The 21,297-nt window shown below is 41.5% G+C and overlaps 1 protein-coding gene across 2 annotated transcripts in view; it reads left to right on the forward strand.

Annotated features, from left to right (window-relative positions):
* The window catches only part of esamb (endothelial cell adhesion molecule b), a 62,265-nt gene that overhangs the window by 31,199 nt on the left and 9,769 nt on the right, over positions 1–21,297 (forward strand). For both annotated transcript variants that reach the window (XM_085243708.1, XM_085243709.1), the window contains exons 2-4: positions 13,848–13,993; positions 14,777–14,978; positions 15,394–15,549. In XM_085243708.1, the coding sequence (XP_085099834.1) occupies positions 13,848–13,993; positions 14,777–14,978; positions 15,394–15,549 (504 nt within the window). The remainder of the gene's footprint in view (positions 1–13,847; positions 13,994–14,776; positions 14,979–15,393; positions 15,550–21,297) is intronic.

A 21,297-nucleotide genomic window follows, 5' to 3' on the forward strand; every position in this document is an offset into this window, starting at 1 on the left:
AACCATCCCAAAACAGTCCACAAATAATAATAATAATAATAACAACATCAATAAATACACTAAACACAAAATCACTGAGTCACGGACCATGACAGTTACTCATTCAAACTAGTCCAGAAAACTACAAGGTTCATTGACATCTGCAGATACGTGGTCGTACATTGATTGAGGGAGCGCTTGGTTTGCTTTTGCTTTTGCTTTGTCTTCTTTTGGTGGCGTGCATATTTTCAGTGTCACTCGATCATCTTCACTTGTGGGAAGCTGAAATTGTTATTGCGATTAATATGAATTGTGCGACCCTTGTCTGCAAAGACTTGGCAGTTACTCACCGAGTGGCAGTAAAACATGAAAAAGTGCAATGCAAACAGGAAACAAAGACTGTTTGCCTTCAAAGTAAGAGTTGCACCTTTTGAAACCTTATGGTGGAAGTGGTACGACATTTTAAAAAAACTTGTGTTGAACTTTTTCAAATTTCACTAGCGTTTGGTTGTAGTTAACCACTTTTTGGAGATAAGTTTACATCTTTCATGCAAACAACAGTGAATTCAGCAATCTACTATCAACAAAAGGAGGATTCTGGTGCAGTACCTTCTTTGTGGCTGATTTCACCTAGCAACAGAAAACAACCACTTGCCAGTCGGCTTTTTTCCTTAGCAACTGAAGATTGACAGTGAGTTGCCAACTGGTCTCTAGGCCTGTGTGGCTGATAGCCACAACATTTGTTAAATGCGTGCTTTACACGTCTGTTAAAGGCACATATTAAAGGCAGAAGATGTGAAGGCAGATGTGGTCTGTGCATCAGTTAAAAGGCTCCATCCTGCTGATCACATTGATTAGGAACTTCAAAGTCACATATATCGATTGGATTGCACTTCAAAAAAAACCCTGTGGTTAAGATTTGACACTTGCCCTAAGTCTGTCTGGTAAAAGTTGAATTCAGGACATCTTTTTTTCTGTTTATACCATGGCCTTCTGAGTCTTAAATCCTGCTTTCAGGTTGACATCTTAAAATCTGGGAGAATTTTAAACACAGACCTTTGGTGTCTGGGGTCTCTGAGGAACCACTGTAGCATAGGCTTATTATGCTTTGTCAAGAAATTCTGTGATCATTACTAACTGTAAACCTGTAATAACCTGTAAATACATCAGCTACATCTATAAGTGACCATATTGACACATCTGTATTTAAGCTGATACGAAGAGATTCATCTAAATAGTGTTAGTGCTAAAAAACTCAAACTGTTCCTTAATAAACAGACACGAGAAAGACGACTGTTCCAGTCTCCAGAAAGTGAAAGCAGCATCTAATTTACTTCTCACCCTGCACGTCCTCCTGTGATGAACTTGTGAGGCATCTGATGTTGTATACAGATTATGAGCCTCATCCTGTAATTCCTCTCAGCCGAGTGCTCAGTGGAAATCTGAAATCAGATCACTCAGCTTCTTAATTACAGTCTGACTGCATTAAGCCCTCCCCGTGTCCCACAGGCAGTAAAGTGGCAAGAGGGGGCCTTAGCCGTCATGTTCGACCCTGGACTTGTTCAGCAGAGGCCCTTTCAGCCCTCACCCTGTCACTCTTGTCAGCACAGCTCGCCTTGTGCATGGTAACACATGACAGATCTGGGAGATAGAACAGCCAAGCCTCACCCTGCTGCCACACTAATGGTTTATAAATATCTTCTTCAAAGAGCCGAGATGGTGTGAGGGGTAGCATGGTGGTTATGGGCTCTGTTGTGGTGTAACATTGCAGACCCATTTAAGCTCTCAGCTTGCCTTTCATTCCCTGCCACGAGGACCCAAGAGCTGGCTGGAAGAGGGGTTAGGAAGTGCACTGCGGGACTCGAGATGGACAGCTGGGATGAAAAGGCTTCTGGCTGGCATCCGCTAATTCAAATCAGACAAACCAAGTCACCACAACAGCTACTGTGGTCATATTCAGCTAATTTTTTTTACCAGTTTGGAACATTTATACAAGTGATACATTAATGCCAACATGTACAGATGTTACCCTTTTTTTTCAGTTCAACTTGCATAAGTCACAGAAGTTGTCCTACAATAGAAGTCTTTGTTTTCCCACATAAACACCTATATCCCCTGTGTGAGCGGTATTTGCATGTGATCAAAGCCTCAGCCCACTGCACCCTCCTTCTTTCTCTGACTATAGAAAACTGTTCCTCTGCTTCCCAGTTTCTTGTATTGCGCTGTGTTCACAAAAAAGAGCATTGCGGTTAAATTTTCTGTATGTCAGGGCTGTAAGAAGACATGTAGGGCTTTCAGGATAAGAGTCAAAGGACAAAAAGCCAAGCGTGTGCAACGGTTCTCTGACTGACCTGTTGTTACACTCCTTAAGAGAGGAGGGGAAAGAAGAGAAGTAGTACGGTGAAAATTTACTGATCTCTATTTAGTTTTCACTGATGCGAGCTTTGTGAATAATGATTATTATCAAAGGTTGTAATGGTAGTAATCTCATTTTAGATGATTTAAGCGTACAATATATCACGCAGCGTTTGCCTCAGTGCTTTAGAGGCAACTGATCCTCGTATTTACCTTTGTGTTGGCAGAATGCAGTGTCAGAGAGGACATGAAGGGTCATGGCTCTCCGGTTTTTATTGCTTCTCATGTTTATGTTTAAAGGAGTCTTTTTTCAACTGATACTGACACCCACTGGCTACGTTATTACGTACAGCTTGCTACACTAAATGGATCAAATTCCTTGGCCAACTACACATTACACCTACAGGAGCTTTTTAAAGTTTTTGTGCTGACGTTAATGCCAGAGCAGGTTTGGAACTCGGCAGTTACTGAGTCAAAAGTTAAAATAGAAAAAGTCATTAATAGAAATCATAACGCCAAAGATGTCTTTTACCCCGTCGAGTCAATTACCAGCCAAACTGGGAAACATACAAGTATGACAGTGTGGTGGCGGGAATATAGTTACGTAGGTTTTTCTTGATAACCATAATGAGAAATGATCCAGAGCCACATTCTTTGAATTAAGAACATATTTAAAAATGGTATGTAAAAATCTGTGACTTGTTGAACTCGGGTCTGCCATAAGTTGTAGAATGACTGATGCTCCACCGCCTGTCACTCTAATGTCATAACGCAGACTTTTCGTCCCTCTTAAAAGTGGAAAATAGCGCTCAATAATTTGGATTAAAATAAACGTAACTGTGGTTTTTCTGACTGATTTAAATTTACAATTTAATCTTTTAAAGTCAAACCCAGTTTAATCCTCAGTTCAACAGCTTTACATGAGATGGCGCATACCACAAGATAACATAAAAAGATGGTGATAATCACTTAAACTTTAACTTAACATTAGGTTGGGTTAAAGTTAACCAGAAAACTTTAATACCATTTTAACTCTTTGGTCAGCCTGGCAGTTAGCTTAGCTTAGCCTAGCCTAGCTTAGCTTCCGCCTGCTTTAAATATATGGTTAATGCTCTAATTACAGTGGATACTTTAATCATAGTGGACAGTATTATTTCTGTGTACATGGGCCACAATCAGTATGTAGAGGTTTCTCATGTGATATCATGTGGAATTTGTTCGAGAACTAGTTAGGAAAAACCAGAAACCTCGCTAAGTGAAAGTGATAGCAAAGCGCACACTGCATCAAAATCCTTCTTTTCATTGTTTTGGTCACTATCAGATTGTTGTGGTTGCCTGATTATCAGAAACAGAAAACATAGACCTTAAGTAAAAGCCCTGCAGCGCTGTAGCCAACAAAAAGTGCAGCATTTCCTTTTAAGGTACCTAGTCTCTGTTTCTGGTTTTCATCATACTTTTCAAAGTTTCACTCAAAGTAGAGGATGCAGTTATTGTTGGCTACCAAAGCAATTGCAAAAAGGTTTTCCTGATCCAGTGGGGGCAGTTTGACCAGTTTGGTTGCCAGATTGTGACAGACTGGTTTCTAGGCCTGTGTTAATGTTTACTTTCACCCAAATATTTCCACATTCACTCAAACTAAATTTAGTCCAGTGGGAAACAATGCTGCATGTTCTCAGCTGCCACCTTTCTAATGTGAGTGGGCCGCTGCTTCTGCTACGACCTCAAGGTGATACTGTAAAAACAGTCTTCAGTTTTGCATGTGTGTGTGTATATTTGTGTGTGTGTGCATGACTACACATGTGTCTGCTTTTGCATGTGAGAGTAAAACGACTTTGCTGTGAGAACCAGAGGGAGGTTGTGGGAGTTGGGAGCCATGTGTGCGAGGAGAATCAATTTAAACACAATCAAAAGTTAAGAGGGATTAAAGCTACTGTGATGAGATAGCACACTCAAAATGGTTTAAAATAGCTGCAGAGATTACACTAATGTAATCCAATTTAAAGGAGCCTTCCCCAAATATTTATTATTGAAGCACCATCTGCTTGAAGCCTGTAGGGTCAGTCCAGTATGCAGTTTTACACCAACAAGGCTATTTTGTTGTCCTACATTCCTGCTGGTCCTGTCTGTCAAAAGACAAAATCAGAGAATAACCCATTTTTTTCTGGCTCCGCTTTAATCTTTGTTCATGTTTGTCCTTGTTTGACTTTTAAAAAAAAATCTGGAAAATCACTTTGCAATGGCTTTCTCACTTGCTGAACTTCTCGATAAAAGTAAAGCTCAAGGTCATTGAGATCTGTTAATCAGCCAGTGTGATGAAAGATTGTAATGAGCAAAATGAGTCTGGTGTTTTTAATTATTTATGTTCAGACCAGCTGTGAGTGCAAACATATGATCTCCATTTTAATTAAACATGTGGCGTAAAATATATCACGCTATACATTGGGAAATGATGGAAATTTGTCAGCTGTCACTGATTTTTTCATGTGGCTTTTGATTAAGATACTTGTGTTTGTTTATTCCCCAAAACATGATTTTTAAGCAGTTTTCCAGAAGGTTTTGCTTGGTATATTATTAGTATAATATATGTACAGTAACATAAAACTGCATACATAAAAATGAAAGACTCATTTTAATCTTGTTTTCTCTTTTCAGGTAGTATCAGGTATAAAAGAAGTTGTTATTATGTATTTTTCTGTTTCTGAGAAACACCTGTGGTTATATCACCTCCACTATGGCAAATCTGAGTAACACACACAATGTCACGGTCTGGCTGGCAGACCGTGGGGATGTGGGGAAGGAGGACCCAGGCGCGGAGCTCAAAGTTCAAGCAGTGTGTTTATTTACAGAGTGGAACAAAAACAACAATAAATCCCCGTGTTCTCCCAGACTCCCGTGTCGTGTCTCTGCGTGAATAGTTCGTGTCTCTGTGCTCTCCGCTCCCGTGTCAGCACCCCCCGGTGCTCGCTGCTCTTCGTGCCTTCCACGCTCCTCCTGCGGGAAACAATAGACGCAGCCGTCAGGACACAAATAACCGCGGGCATACACTTACACACATTAACTCAATTCAATGGGACGACTAACGTGGAGTCTCAAGGAAATGATCCCGCGTCGGTGGGAGCTCCAACTCTCTCCTAAGTAGCTCCCCCGACGAGGCCTGATCAGCAGCAGGTGTGTGACTTCGGGTGTGGCCAGTCCTTCCGCAGGGCCACACCCCTCAGGCCTGCAGGTGGCTGAGCTCCATCCTCCAAGCATACCCGCAGACACACACACACACACACACTCACATCTACAAGCATGGAGAAGAGCAGCAGCAACACCAAAATACATATAATAATAATCATATAATTCATAACTGCTCAGGGATCCTGGGTTGCTCAGACCCAGGACCCTGACACACAAACAGTCTTTGAGATGTTTAGTCAACTGGCTTTTGGTGTCTTACAGTTGTCCTTTTCAGCTGAGTGTATAGAGAAGGTCTACTGACTAAGATCTTGTTGACTCTTCACTGTGGGTATAAATAAAATAGGAATATGACTCTTGAAGACTTTCCAAACGCTGTTCTGGATTAAATTCTGAAAATTACTGAAAGTCACTTCACAGATTTCAAACTAACCATATTACAGCCGCTCCTTTTCAGATAATCATTTGTGGGAGAATGATGGCAATATGTATCACATAATATAATAAGAAATTATAATGGAATTTGGACACTTCCCTTAGATTACTGTATACACTCACTAGACACTTATTACTATGCCTTACTAGTATCAGGTTGGGCCCCTTTTGCCGTATAATTCTCCATAGAGCTGTGTGGTGTGAATAAGGCACGGCGGGACCACGGGTTGTTGCTTTGAGCCATTTTTATTTGCGCCAGCTGCAGCTCACAGGCTGGCAGCCGCACATCACACCACAACACAATCCTCCACCAACCCATGAGTCCCCATGTTTTAACAGGCGGGTGTGATTGCGGATGCCATGGAGGTGCGTCCGCACGGCACCACCGACCACGCCTCACCACAGGGCTGTGTGTCTCTTCCGGGGGCCGGCCACACCTCCAGTGGTGGCAGCGACGCTGGTCCGGAGGCCGGCCACCTGACAAGCCGGCACGACCCTGCAGACACAGTCGTGAGCCCCTGCTCTCGGGCGGCTGGACCAGCATCCGTTGCTCCGGGGCAGTCCGTGCCTCAACCTCGCACCCGGATCGAGCAGGCTCCACTGGCGCGGGGACCTCCGTCTCCCCACATGGTTCTTCCACCGCTCCCAGCTGGAGCGGACCCTCGTACACCTCCATCTCTGGCTGGAGCGGCTCCTCCACCTCCAGCGGGCACGGACCCTCTGGCACCTTGTCCACCACTGGCTGGAGCGGCGCCTCCACTGCTCCTGACCCGCTCCCGTCCCCGTGTTTTAATAGGCGGGCATGATTGCGGATGCCGTGCAGGTGCGTCCGTACGGCACCACCGACCACGCCTCACCACAAGCAGATTCAACCATGTGCTGGAGACATTCCTCAGATTTTGGTCCATATTGACATGACAGCATCACACAGTTACTGCAGATCTCCTGTTCCCAAAGTAACTCTATTGGATTGAGATCTGGTGACTGTGGAGGCCGTTTGAGTACAGTGAACTCATTATCATGTTCAGTACACCACTTGGAGATGATTTGAGCTTTGTGACATACTATGTTATCTTGCTGGAAGCAGCCATCAGAAGATGAATAGGTATGCTGTGGTGTTTAAAAAATGCCCAGTTGATATGACGGGGCCATAACTGTACCAATAAAGCATCCCTAGCATCCTCTTTGGCCACACTAGTCATCTGCATGCCTTCTATTGGCGACTGTCAAGCCTTTGAGTCGCCGAGCAGCTGAATAGGGGAATAATGTTGACACGCTCGCTGTTTAAAACGTTAGTCAAAGTTCTCCTTTATTTGTTATCAAATCCTTAAAATCCGTAGAAAAACAGTGATGAAAAACATTCCAAGCTTGAGCGGTCAGCAAAAGTCGACTTCCCCCTTCACCCACTCATTCACAAAATTTCCCTCGGGCCGTGAACAGGTGATATAGCAATCACTATTACTGACACCACGTGACCCAAAACTACGCCTATCCACAACACCTTCTATTGGATTCAATCCAGTCAATCTTTGGATGGACTGAAGTGGCCTTCGTCTTTTCCTCCTGCCTGGCAGCTCCGTCTTCAACATCCTTTGTCTCATAAATCCATTATTTCTCCTCTGCACATGTCCAAACTTTCTCACCCTTGCCTCTGTAACTTGTCTCCCAACTGCTCAACTTGAGCTGTCCTTCTGATGTACTCATTTTTAGTCCTGTCCATGCCGATCATTCCCAGTGGAAATCTTAACATCTTCAACTCTTCCATCTCCAGCTCAGCCTCCTGTTTTTTCCATTTTTTTTTTATCACCGCCGTATCTAAACCATACATCACAGCAGGTCTCACTACTATCTTGTAAACCTTCCCTTTCATTCCTGGTTCTCTCAGTCTGTCACAAATCACTCTTGACATTCATCTCCACCCACACCTCTCTGCCTGCACTCTCTTCTTCACCTCTCTTATACGCTTGTCTCTCACTTAGGATGCTTGACCCCAGGTCTTTAAAATCATCCACCTTCTTTGCCTTCTACTTCTCCCAATTTCATTTATTCACTTGCCTCCTCTTCATTTACATACATGAAGTGCTCGCAGATTCAGCACCATATGACCTTCGATTTTCTGTTTTGTGTTGCTTCAGGGCATTTTCAGTGGTTTTATGGTTTTAATGAATGTAAATGAAAGAAACAACAGATTAAACTAAATATGTAAGAAGGTCAGTGGTTCTGACTGACTCCTCCAGTTTTCTATAGATAAGAGTTGTACACATTAAATAGGTGGTTTAAAAATGTGCTTGTGTGAGTTGGTGAATGTAACCTACAGCATAAAAGCTCGTTGAATGGTTAATAACATTGGAATAGTGATTAAAAAAGGTCATGAAAATGTGAGATTGTGTTTACCGTCTAATTAAAATTCAAATATATTGTTTGTTAGGTCATTTTACAGCTAAAGCCCCGCTCTGCTGTTTTGATTATGAAAAAAGGGGGGGGGGGGAAGAGGTGGAAATCAAGAGTTAATATCAGCCTCAGCTAAACCTTTAGCTCCAGAGAGAGACTCACATGAGGGAAAGACATGGGTGGAAGCAGAGATTACTCGGAGAGATAGAGTAAGGCTGGTTAAAGAGGATCAGTTTATCTACATGGCTACCTGAGGGCTTGGAGGTGGAAGGCGGGGGGGGCGACTTTTAATCCTTCATTTGTTCATAACACAGCAAAACTAGGTTTGGATGCCCTGTTAGACATGCTAATTACACATATCTGAGTAAGTGAGGCACTAGTTTGTGTATTTTTAGACACTTGCCGAGGCTGCTTTTTCAACATTTCATTTTTATATAAGTCTGTGATTACTTACTTACTGCGTTGCATCTGTTTACAGTTATTTATTCATCTGCTGGGACTTAAATTTAGCTGCTCTGGCGAAATGATGGTTTCCACTGGGGTTTTAGCTACCATCAGAGGATCTCTGGTTTCATATGAAAGTGCTTCCCCCTATGGACGACTGTCGGTACTACAGGAAACACATTTGGTCTCCTAATTGTGCTCCAGCTCCAGCATGCGTGATATGGTTGACTGGGCTTGTTGTTCTATTCTGTTTTGTTAGTACAGTTTCGTTGCCATCTGAAATGCTTTTGCAGCTGAGAATCCACCAAGATGCCCCTCAGGAAAAATAATAATATTATATTTTTTTTTAAATGTTGTTTATTCATAAAGGAAAGAATCCTATTAGCAGAATCAAAGCGTGGCTAGGCTGAACAATAGCCTTTAGGAAAATATAATTAGGGCAAGGTTAGCTGAGGCTACCTAGTCTCATTTCCTCCAGTATCCTCTTTTATTAGTAGCTTTTCCAGATTTTTTACCTCTGGTGAGGGATTTAAGTTGATTTATATCCATATCCACATGTTGAATAGCCTTTGTATCTGAGTCTACTGACATACACATACAGACAAACACACACACACATACGCACACACACACACACAGACTCATCCCAGATGGAGACAGGCACGGATTAGTGAAGATTTTACTTCATTTAATAAACAATTGAATGACACAGTTCTGAGGATAAACCTGCTCAAAGAAGCACAAGAATAGTCTGGACTTAGAAGACTACAGGTTATTATCGCGCTTCATCACAAAATCTCCGTGTATCATTCAGAAATGCTGTTTGCATGCACTGCTTCTGCAAGCTCTCTGCAGAAATTCATAGCGAAAAGCGACCTGCAGAAAAAAGCTGGTCCTCTCTAATTGGGCCTTTTGTACACGCTGTATTTTGATCAGCATACACTGAGCATGTGACCATTTAGAGAAGTCGGAGATACGCCACACAGCTGCATCACAAACAAGACCATTTATGCAATAATATTACACAATTGTTGCAGCATGTACATATTGCTTTATTGATGGGCATGACAGTAAAGACGATAGCTGGTGGAAATGAAATAAGATAAGATAAGATAAGATAGAACTTTATTAATCCCTCGGGTGGGTTCCTCTGGGAAATTCGACTTCCAAAAAGCACAGCAACGACCGAAGTTACAGTTACAGAATTGTTATATATATATATATATATATATATATATATATATATACACACACACACACACACACACACACACACACACACACACACACACACACACACACACACACACACACACACATATATAAATACAGAGACAAATATAAATAAAATATACAAAGGGGATAAATAGAATAAATAGGAATAAAAAATAAAAATACAAGTGAATTGCACATTTCAAGTATTGAGTCTATTGCACTGTTGACTATTTACAAAAAGTATTGCACAAGGTATTGTACAGTGAGGTGAAGAGGCACTACAGCTTAGTTGTTCCCCCCTCCTTTGTCCTCCTGTTTCCCCTCCCTCTCCCCTCCAGAGAGGAGTTAAACAGTTTGATGGCGTGTGGGACAAAGGAGTTTTTAAGTCTGTTAGTTCTTGTCTTGGGGAGAAGCAACCTGTCACTGAACAGACTCTTCTGATTGTTTATGGCCGTGTGCAGAGGATGCCCAGCATTGTTCATAATGTCCATCAGTTTCTTTAATGTCCTTTTCTCTGCCACTGTCACCAGAGTGTCCAGCTTCATGCCGACCACAGAGCTAGCCTTCCTGATCAGTTTCTCCAGCCTGGATGAGTCCCTCTTTGCTGTGCTGCTCCCCCAGCACACCACAGCATAGAAAAGTACTCCAGCAACCACTGACTGGTAAAACATCCTCAGGAGCTTCCTGCAGATGTTAAAAGACCTCAGCCTCCTGAGGAAGTACAGTCGGCTTTGGGCTTTTTTATACAGGTGCTCTGTGTTGCATGACCAGTCCAGTTTATTGTCCACCCACAGCCCGAGGTAATCAGAGAGCTAACAGGATTTGCGAGGGAAAAATCTATGTTTCAGATCTGAAAATAGATGATTTCGCTGCACCCTGGGCTGCTGTACATTACCAATCAAAAACAGGCTGATCTGACGGCTGATATGGGCATGGCGGTGGTGATGATGATGGCGATAAAGATATTAATCTCATGCACACATGCCCAATAGATGGCTTTACTCCTCAACATGGCTGGCACGAGCAAATGAGGAACAAACAGGAAGAATGTTTTCCTTTCGTTTACATGTCACAGTATAAATCACAGCTTTTGACATCTTTACATGTGTTGATGAAAAATAAAAGCAGGGTAGATCTCCCCTCAGTTGGTGACGTCCCTTTTATCTACAACCAACACTGTGTCCGCATTTTAGCATTCAATATTTATGCGATTAGATGCCAACAGATGATGAGCTTCAGTTTGAGTATGAATGAGCAGCTCTGCTACATCTACTAATTGTAAGCGTGCCTCTGTAGGATTGATACATTTAAGGGTCTTATTAGTTTCAGTACAGCCTACTGAAAGGTCAAGGTTCACCTGTGTATTTGCACATTCACCCAAAGGGAGATCAAACTGCACTGCCCCTCATGTGCACCACGTGATCGCAATCCAAAAAATCCACCCGACATAAGAGGTGTTAGGGTTGGATGCAGGAGTCAAGTTGCTTTCTGCCTTGAAAAATATTTTTTAGATAATTTTCTTCTATCTAATGTTTCTGATTGCATCATTTGCAAACAGGTTCAGCTGAGGTCACCCTAACCCCGTAACCACCCCACAGTTTTGTAATTGAAAAGCCTACATGTTGCTGTGATGATCGTGACCCTGGTATTGGTGGGAGAAATGATCGTGTGTTACATCATATCTGTGTACAGCTGAGCTCTTTTGCTCACATGAGGTGAGAGGATTGAGTCTGAGATTGTTGAGGGATTAGTCAGAAGGACTTACCAGATTCAGAGATTGAGAAATTAAGGGATAGGCGCACCACACTTGCGGGGTCACATTGTCCCAGGAGGAAAAAGAAAGCACTGAGTCACTGCAGGAAAAAGTGCATGTGAAAAAACCCCAAAAACAAGTTCTGTTTCATTTTTTGGTGCTTTATACATGCACACACACTTTCCTCCTTTCCATCTATGCCCACACCACCACCCTCTGACTAATTCTCCTGCCCCTGCATGGCTTCACTGTGGGAGAGAAGGAAGGCGTGTCTGCATGAACAGATGTGGGGATCTCAGCTGGATGTCTATGGATCATAACGCTGCCTCCCATTCCTCTCTGCTACGCCCTGCCATCCATTTGAGCGCAGGAGGGACACTTTTCACTGTTTCATTTGCAGCATTTAAAGGATATAGCAGCAGTGGGTCTTTTTCACGTCCTTGGCTTTAGTTTTTAAAGCAAGCTCCAAACTGGAGACTCAGACGGAGACCAGCTGCTGGGATCAGTTGATCCAGCTTCAGGTGTCTGGTTCGGGTGACTGGGCACCCTGTGAGTTCAAAAAGATCTCTTTCGTGTTATCGTTTCCCACAACCTGTCTTCATATCACCATGACTGCTTCATTATCATCATTCCACCTCCGTCGTTTCGTCTTTGGTTTCTTTTCTATGTGCAAATGTATTTAAGAGTTTAAGAGGAAGCATTTTCCAACCACATCAGCTTCATCCGAATGTTAACAGTAGTGAGATAGTGGACACTATAAATATGACTTTTGGTTGATGAAATTAGTTTGAGATAAGCCAAAATTCTACTTTCTTTACCTCTTAAACCTGTATCAGATGCAGATGAAGAACCAAATATAGCGTTTTAATTTGCATCTTAACAATGAAACATTGCTGGGAGGGGGGGGATCAAACGAGTGAAAAGAAAAGCGTTAATATCCTCCAATAAAAATAAAGAGTTACAATTTTCATGTATTGATACGAAGGGTTAAGTTTGCTTTTCTCCTTCACCATTTGCTCGTTTCCCATGCAGAACAGTAGAGACTTAATCTACTGTAGTGTAAATCTTTTATGAAGGCTAAATTTGAGAATTTAGAGGCTGGGTGTGTGGTGATTTAGATCTTTGTTGATTTGGCAGCACTAATGTCCGCTTGTTTTGCCATAGATAATAACTTAAGAGATACTGATTTAAATTAAAATTGTCAAGAGTGCTCAGATCAGAGAAACTAGAGTAGTAATCTCCACCTTCTGCAATGTTATCATTGAGTTTTTACTACATATGAAGATGTTACAATGAAGCCATTAAGTCATTTGACAATTTTAGTTATTGTTTTTGTGCTGTTCAAAAGTTTTTATGCCGCTAATTTTGGTTCATCCAGTTTAAAGAATGATGAGCATACGCCACTTATGCCACCGTTTACTAGTCCTCCTGTTCTAGTCGTGGCCAGATTTTAGTGAAACTTACTTAAAAATACACAAGTTGTGTTCAAGGTCAACTCACATTTGTCATATGACGGGCAATAACCTGGGAATTGTGAAGGATCATGAGATGGATGAGCTGCTACGTCTCTGATGTTCTGGTTTCCTGAGTAGTTCTTTTCATATTGCAGATCAAAACAATTGCTGCGAAAAAAGATGGTTAAAATCACTCAACTAATATCTCTTACATGGCCATGATGATGGCAGACATTTACAGAACAAAAACAAAAGAAAACGGATTATTGATATTCAGACAACTTAAAATAGAATCAGGGTGATTTTTATACCAAAGTATTATTAAAAATTATTGCTTCAGCTTCTTATATCAGTGAAAGTCAGTGCTGCTTCTCTCTCCCTAATATTATTATGTGAATATCTTTGATATCTTCCATGACTGCAAAATAATGATCTCTTGTTGGAGCCCTGCAAAAAATGGATTCAATCTAATCCCCAGAAATAAGTCGAATAAAACAAACGCAAAAGTTAAACTGACTTATTGTGTTGCCATAGCAACCTGGCTTTCTGCAAAAAGCAGTCAAGGCTGCTGTTCAGCTGCTCCGTCGAGGTCATGATAAGAAGTGCTTTTTAAACCCTTGTTATCACTGTTTTGGTTCCAGGTGACACAAAGAAGGTGGAGTTCCCCAGAAAAGAGATGGAGGTGGTACAAGGCCAGATGGTGGTGTTACAAGCGTGGTACAGCCCCAGCGCAGACATTTCCAAAAACTCTGTCATTTGGTACTTCTCTGGGAACGAGTCCAAGCAGGTGAGAAGGGAACAGCCGAAGCAGTGTAACGTTGTGCTGAATAGCTGCTCTGACCTCTGGTGCAAAGACAATCGAGAGCCTCTTTAAAGGGATTAGAGTAAAGTACAGTTTGCTGGTTGGTTCTCTGGCAAGCGCTACAGAAGCTTTACATCTAATGCAAAAACTATTAGAGCTCAAACAACGAACTGAACTACTTCTGTGATTATTTTCTATCATACAATATCAGTTTAAATACTGTATTTAAAGCTGTGTTTAGATCTTCTTATTGTTTAATTTAAGCAAGAGGAAGAGAGTAATGTTGCATTGCATGACAATGTTACATTCTGACTCACCCATAGAGATTTGTAAAACATGTTGATATGTAGAGATTAGGATTTTTTCTAAAGCCACTGTCTAATTCATAGTGGAAGGAAGAAGGGGAGGGCGTTAGGAAGGACAATATGCCTCTAATGACACTTGAGCCCTACATTGTGCTGTACCTCTCTTACATAGCACACGCTGCTAGTGAACTTGCACATGCCTGCACATGCACTATGTTTGTGTGTGTTTATATGATTAATATTATCTAAACAGTTTCCGATGCCTGTGAGATTATCTCAAACAGAAAATCAGGCTGAAATTCAACATCCACCATCTGTAGATGCCAGGATTATCTTTATGAAGGACATGGTAATCTGCACATCTTAATATCAGGCAGAATTCAAAAAAATGTTCATTTGAATGAAATAATCCATATCGATGTAGTGATGTCTGTGTTTCTGTGGACGTGTTCTCTCCGTGCAGGTGATAAACTTTAGCTCAGGTGAGGTCGGACACGGTCAGAACGAGTTCACAAAAAGAGTGGGCTTCAGTGTGGCCATGCCCTCGGCCAACCTCTCCATCTACATCAATAACACCCAGGAATCCGACTCTGGTCGCTACACGTGTATTGTCGTCATCTCCGGAGCTCCTGGCATTTCTGGGGAGATGAGCCTTAATGTCAAAGGTAATGGTCCGCAGCGTCAGAGGAATTTCAAAGGTTAGATGTAATCAGAAAGTCTGCAGTGCAGCTCACACACTTCCTCGGATTTGGAAGTTCAGGCGAAGTAAATGCTAAGCATATTTTAAAGGATTTAGGATTAGACCAGTCTGTCAAAAATCATATATTTATATGAGAAAGCACTGTCCACATAAAACTCATCTGCTGTTTAGGGATTCGCTGGGCTCTCAGGTTGTTATGTCATCCTCCAGCAGCAGATTGAAACGTACTTTTTTTTTGCGGCGTGGCTACTGCCCTGAGACATTTCCACATCGCTGGCGCTGCATTACAACTACCATAGAAGTTCACTAAATGGGGCTGCTGGTGTAGCTTCTTATCACACATGTTTTAAATCACTAACATTATCTGTCCCTCTGCCCAGTCCCTCCTTCTCCCCCAGTGTGCACCATGACAGGGAACCCAGTGGTGAAGGGCAATGTGACTCTGAGCTGTAAGTCCAGTCATGGAAAGCCTGTCCCTCAGTACAAATGGACCAAGGCTGCACCCATGTCTGAGGTCTTCTTCTCTCCAATGCAGAGTAAGTATTTTCCCAGCACGCAATGCCTAAACTTAAATTACTCGTCCCCCCTCCTGCCTGCAAAAACAACTCTCCACCCACTCCATATTTGCTCACTTGATGTCATGTTCATCCTTTCAGGTTATGTTTGCCCAGGTTTTGCATCAGCACTGAAAAAAAAGTCCCCATCGAGCAGTGTGCTCTGGTGATTATACAAAGACTGTAAGGACCTGTTTCACAGGCGTCATACTGTGGCAGGAAAAAGCACACCGATCATTTCAGGTTCCTGCTGTTGTTGCTAGTTTGCTGTGGTGTTTCACTGATGCAACTGATGGAACAGAGCCATCCTTAAAGAAGCTGGTTTCACTTTGGCTTTACCTCAGCAACATGGGTTCAGAATGTCTCCCATTAAAGATGAATGACTCAGAGGTAAACATGGTAATACCTGAGCAAAAGTGTTTTTATTTCTATTATTCATTAACTTAGTGTTTCACAACAGGAAGAGTTATTCAAACTAATTTCCAGAAAGAGTTATCATACTGAGAATACAATAGGATAGCGGAAACTCTTCCAGTATGTTGGACCAGGTCACTTTCCATATTCCGCTTAATTTTCTGACTGTAAATCTCTATATGCGTTTTCATGCTGTGTCAAAAATGAAAGACCAGAGGAATTCATAGCCTTATAGAAACTGTGCAGCAGTCAAAGACAAGAAGGGAAGAGCAAGTGCTTTGATGCCCTTTTCCCCAGTATTTTGCCTCTCAGCCATCACACCAAGGTGTTTGGGTTGTTTGAAGCCTGAGAACAGGAACTAAACAAGACCAAAGAAAAATAGCCTCTGCTTGGGTTTAATGTTATCCTGAGACTTTCAAAATAATATCATTATTAATCATAATCAATAAGTCAGCTATTTAACAAAAACTTTGAATTAACTGTTGAGGAATTACAGATATTTTTTATAGTCTCCCATTTTCAGAGGATCAGAAGCTGTGTTTCCTCCCTTAAGATGCTCTGCTAAGCCGTTACTGCTGCCACCTTCAGTTGTTGCTTGTTTGCACCTCTCAGCCTCACATTTATTTTCTATACCCAATTTCGTTGCCTTGAGATACTCTTGGGATGCTTTTGCAGTTTGCTTTTGGTCATCATCCATTTGCACTTTACTGCCTGATCAGTTTTGCAGCATTTGGCTGAATTTGAGCAGAGAGTGTAGCAGCAGTCACATCATCAAAAAACAATAGTGACCCAGTTCCACTGTCCACCTTACATGCCCACGATATAACCTTGTCTCCACCATGTTTGACAGATCATGTGGCATGCTTTGGATCATAAACTGTTTCTCGCCTTTTCCATATTTTTATTTTCCTGTCATTCTGGTACAAGTTAATCTTGGTTTGATCTGATCAAAGAGGGGTTTTTTTCTGTTTTCAACCATGGAAATAATTCTGTCATCATCCACTTTAGTTGTTTTCTGTAGTCTATGGGCCTTTTGGTCTTGGTGAGCTGATCAATTTGTTTCTTCTTTCTTTCTTAAGATTGTACCAGATTGTTATTTAGTCACTCCTGAAGCTTTCGCTGTCTGATGGGTTTATTCTGTTTTTTTCAGCCTCTCCCACTTTTCCTGAAATCTCTTTGGGCCTCATGTTTAAAATCACCATGAAAAGCTATAAGATATAAATTCAAGACCTTGAAACTTCACATATTACATCTGCTTTGTTTCATGAAATAACAAGAAATCAGCCATAAAACCGCTTGATGGAATTGATGGAACTATTTTAAGCCTCTGAAAATAGTAGACTATGTATAAAAATGGCTGTAATTCCTGAAAAGTTCATGCTAAATTTGTTGTGCAACCCTTTAAATTAAAGCGGAAAGTCTGCACTTCCGTCACATCTTAACCGTTTGATTTTAAATCCTCTGAAGAGGCAAAAGTACAAAAATGTTGTCTTTAATTATGGAACTAACTGTATCTTTTAAAAAAGGGCCACCAGTTGTTATTATGGTCACATACTTAGTTAATCAAGTTTCAAAGTTTAGCAAAATCACACATTTAAAAATAACAACTAGGAAAAAAATAACCCGCTAACAGAAATAACAGAAACCTTGCTCGTCTCAGTTTATCCACAAAAAACACATAGATGACAACTTGAATATGCAAGAACCAAATCACATAATCCTGCTGAGTTCAGAGAATTGTTTTATTGAAGTGATGAAAGTGAATTGGAACACATGGTCAAAGCCTGCCAAAAAGACCATAAGACGTGGAGATTTGGTACTCTGTTACAGAGCAAAGCATCTTAGATCGTTGGAAGAAAGCTGTACTTTCTTAATGATGAGTTTTTCTGGGAAGGGGGTGACCCCAGTAGAGCTGGGCGATATGAGATTTTTTCATATCACGATATGTTTTTTTCATTTCAGGCGATAACGATATCTATCACGATATAAGCCAAATAACTATAATTGTAAGATTTAAATGTGCCGTTGCTCACAAGTAAAATGTGAAATAATCAGCAGCTTGTTTTTATTTAAATATTTATTTCCCATAATAAGTTCAACAGGGTAGATGTACTTAAGGAACATGAGACTTTTTCAGATAAATAAAGGCAAATATTACAAACTACACAAAAGGCAGCCGCTAAAGCGTTTAAGTTTCAAAATAGAACAAACGAAACAGACTAAATTGTCAATTCCACTTAGAAACAAAGTATTAATTCTAAAAATAAATCTTAGTTTGTTTTACAGAAGAACAGACAAAACTGACTAACTTTTGTCAATATCAAATAAACTGAGAACTAAAAGGAAATTCTCAATCTCTCCTTGTTGTATAGCTTAGTTTTTCAAACAGTTTTAACAGTTACTTTAGTCTGACAAAAGCCGAATGACAAATTAGCGCTTCCAGTCAGAGACTGAGGCTACGTCCACACGTACACGGGTATTTTTGAAAACGGAGATTTTCCGTTTTCGTTTTAAAAAATAATCCCGTCCACACATAAAGGCAGAAATGAAGGAAAACGCTGCTATGAACATGCCAAAGCAGCAGGTGGCGCTAGATTCCTAACCGTGCAGAAATGTTGGCCAATCAGAAGTCTAGAAGCCTCGGTGGGAAAAAGTAAACAAAGCTGGGGCATAGAAGCAGAACCGAGTCGTATGTGTGGACGGACAGTAACTGTGTGTATATGTAAGCATTTAAACACTGCAGAGAGTAGAATTAACAGTAACAGTATTGTAGAAATTCATTTCACCGAAACAATAACGTGGCGCAGTGTGACGCATGCACCAGTTTATTGTATTTCCAGACTTGCTTTCGGCACAATTTACAGTGCACGCTACTCTGTTTTTTGTCAGACTTGAAATAGCCGAAATACCTTCACACTACGGAACTTCTATGGCTCTTCCGTTCGACAATCTCTCCGGCGTTGGAACCATCATCTGTTTTCTCTTCGGTCACGCTCGGTTGATTTTTCTAGTCGGCACACTCACTTCCTCCATTACCCGCTGGCTGCTTCCCAAACAAACACACGTGCGGCTTGGCACTTGTGCTGTACGTAACAAGTCACGCGACGTGACGCTGCGGCTGTGATTGGTTCGGCTCTGCGCTACTGAATTTGGATCGGCTGACCTTTTTTTTTTTTTTTTAAAGAGGACAAGAGCGGCGAGGTCTATCGCGATAGCTTAATTTCTCTATCGAGTAAAAGTTATATCGCGATACATATCGTTATCGTTCTATCGCCCAGCTCTAGACCCCAGCACTTCTAAATGTTAAAACACTGGTTCAGGAAACATGTCCCCGGATTTAAATCCCTTTTAAAATCATCAGTGAGATTTAAGCAAAACAGCTGCAGCACAAAAGGAAAGGAATATTAGTGAATTCAATATTAGTGAATATGAGAATATTAGGAGCAGAACACAAAAGACAGGAACGTTTGTCAGAAACTATCAGAAATGTATATTAATCATTATAGCAAAATGCACTGCTTGATCGTCACAGTATTGCACACAGTCCGTTAAACCTCGGGCATATCAGTCTGTCCAGTTAGGACTGATAGATCATTATGAATACATTTAGTGCAAATGAAAGAGGGTTTTACTTGTAGTGGCCACAGATTGTTGCTCTCTCCTTATCCCTCCTGATTGAGTTTGCTCTAGTTTTGTTTTGTGTTGGTGCCCTCTTCACTACTGGCCAACAGAGTTATTTGCATCTCCCATGACAGTCTATCAGTCATTACATGAGGACATAGACAGAGCCGTAGAAGTGCATCAACCAGGAGGACTGGTATATGCTCCTTTGTGCCAGGAGGAACAGAAGGACCGCTGACAGAGCCCTACAGAATGACCTCCAATGGGCCGCGTATGTGCATGTTTCTGACCAAACTGTCAGAATCAGACTGCGTGAGGGCAGCATTAGTCCCAAATGTTCTTTAGAAGAACCTGTCCTCTGTGCATCTGCCAAAGAACAGCAGAACTGGTAGGACTTTTCTCTCAAAATATGACAATAGGTTCACACTGAGCAGATATGGATGGTGTGAAAGAGTCGGAAGACGCTGTGGCGAATATTATATACCAGTAATGCAGCTCTCCTCCTTGTATCCATTTCCTAGTATCTCCTCCACACTCTTGAGGCTGTTCTGGGAGACACAGCAAAGCTTCTTGCAATGGTACACATAGAGCTGGGCGATATAACGATATGTATCGCGATATAACTTTTACTCGATAGAGAAATTAAGCTATCGCGATAGACCTCGCCGCTCTTGTCCTCTTTAAAAAAAAAAAAAAAAAAAAAAAAAAAGGTCAGCCGATCCAAATTCAGTAGCGCAGAGCCGAACCAATCACAGCCGCAGCGTCACGTCGCGTGACTTGTTACGTACAGCACAAGTGCCAAGCCGCACGTGTGTTTGTTTGGGAAGCAGCCAGCTAATGGAGCCAGCGCGTAATGGAGGAAATGAGTGTGCCGACTAGAAAAATCAACCGAGCGTGACCGAAGAGAAAACAGATGATGGTTCCAATGCCGGAGAGATTGTCGAACGGAAGAGCCATAGAAGTTCCGTAGTGTGAAGGTATTTCGGCTATTTCAAGTCTGACAAAAAACAGAGTAGCGTGCACTGTAAATTGTGCCGAAAGCAAGTCTGGAAATACAATAAACTGGTGCATGCGTCACACTGTGCGCCACGTTATTGTTTCGGTGAAATGAATTTCTACAATACTGTTAATTCTACTCTCTGCAGTGTTTAAATGCTTACATATACACACAGTTACTGTCCGTCCACACATACGACTCGGTTCTGCTTCTATGCCCCAGCTTTGTTTACTTTTTCCCACCGAGGCTTCTAGACTTCTGATTGGCCAACATTTCTGCACGGTTAGGAATCTAGCGCCACCTGCTGCTTTGGCATGTTCATAGCAGCGTTTTCCTTCATTTCTGCCTTTATGTGTGGATGGGATTATTTTTTAAAACGAAAACGGAAAATCTCCGTTTTCAAAAATACCCGTGTACGTGTGGACGTAGCCTCAGTCTCTGACTGGAAGCGCTAATTTGTCATTCGGCTTTTGTCAGACTAAAGTAACTGTTAAAACTGTTTGAAAAACTAAGCTATACAACAAGGAGAGATTGAGAATTTCCTTTTAGTTCTCAGTTTATTTGATATTGACAAAAGTTAGTCAGTTTTGTCTGTTCTTCTGTAAAACAAACTAAGATTTATTTTTAGAATTAATACTTTGTTTCTAAGTGGAATTGACAATTTAGTCTGTTTCGTTTGTTCTATTTTGAAACTTAAA

Source organism: Mchenga conophoros, linkage group LG14, assembly GCF_057382185.1.
Source record: "Mchenga conophoros isolate Kocher_MC1m ecotype Shallow Benthic linkage group LG14, M_conophoros_male_GT1.1, whole genome shotgun sequence".
NCBI classification, from domain to species: Eukaryota; Metazoa; Chordata; class Actinopteri; order Cichliformes; family Cichlidae; genus Mchenga; species Mchenga conophoros.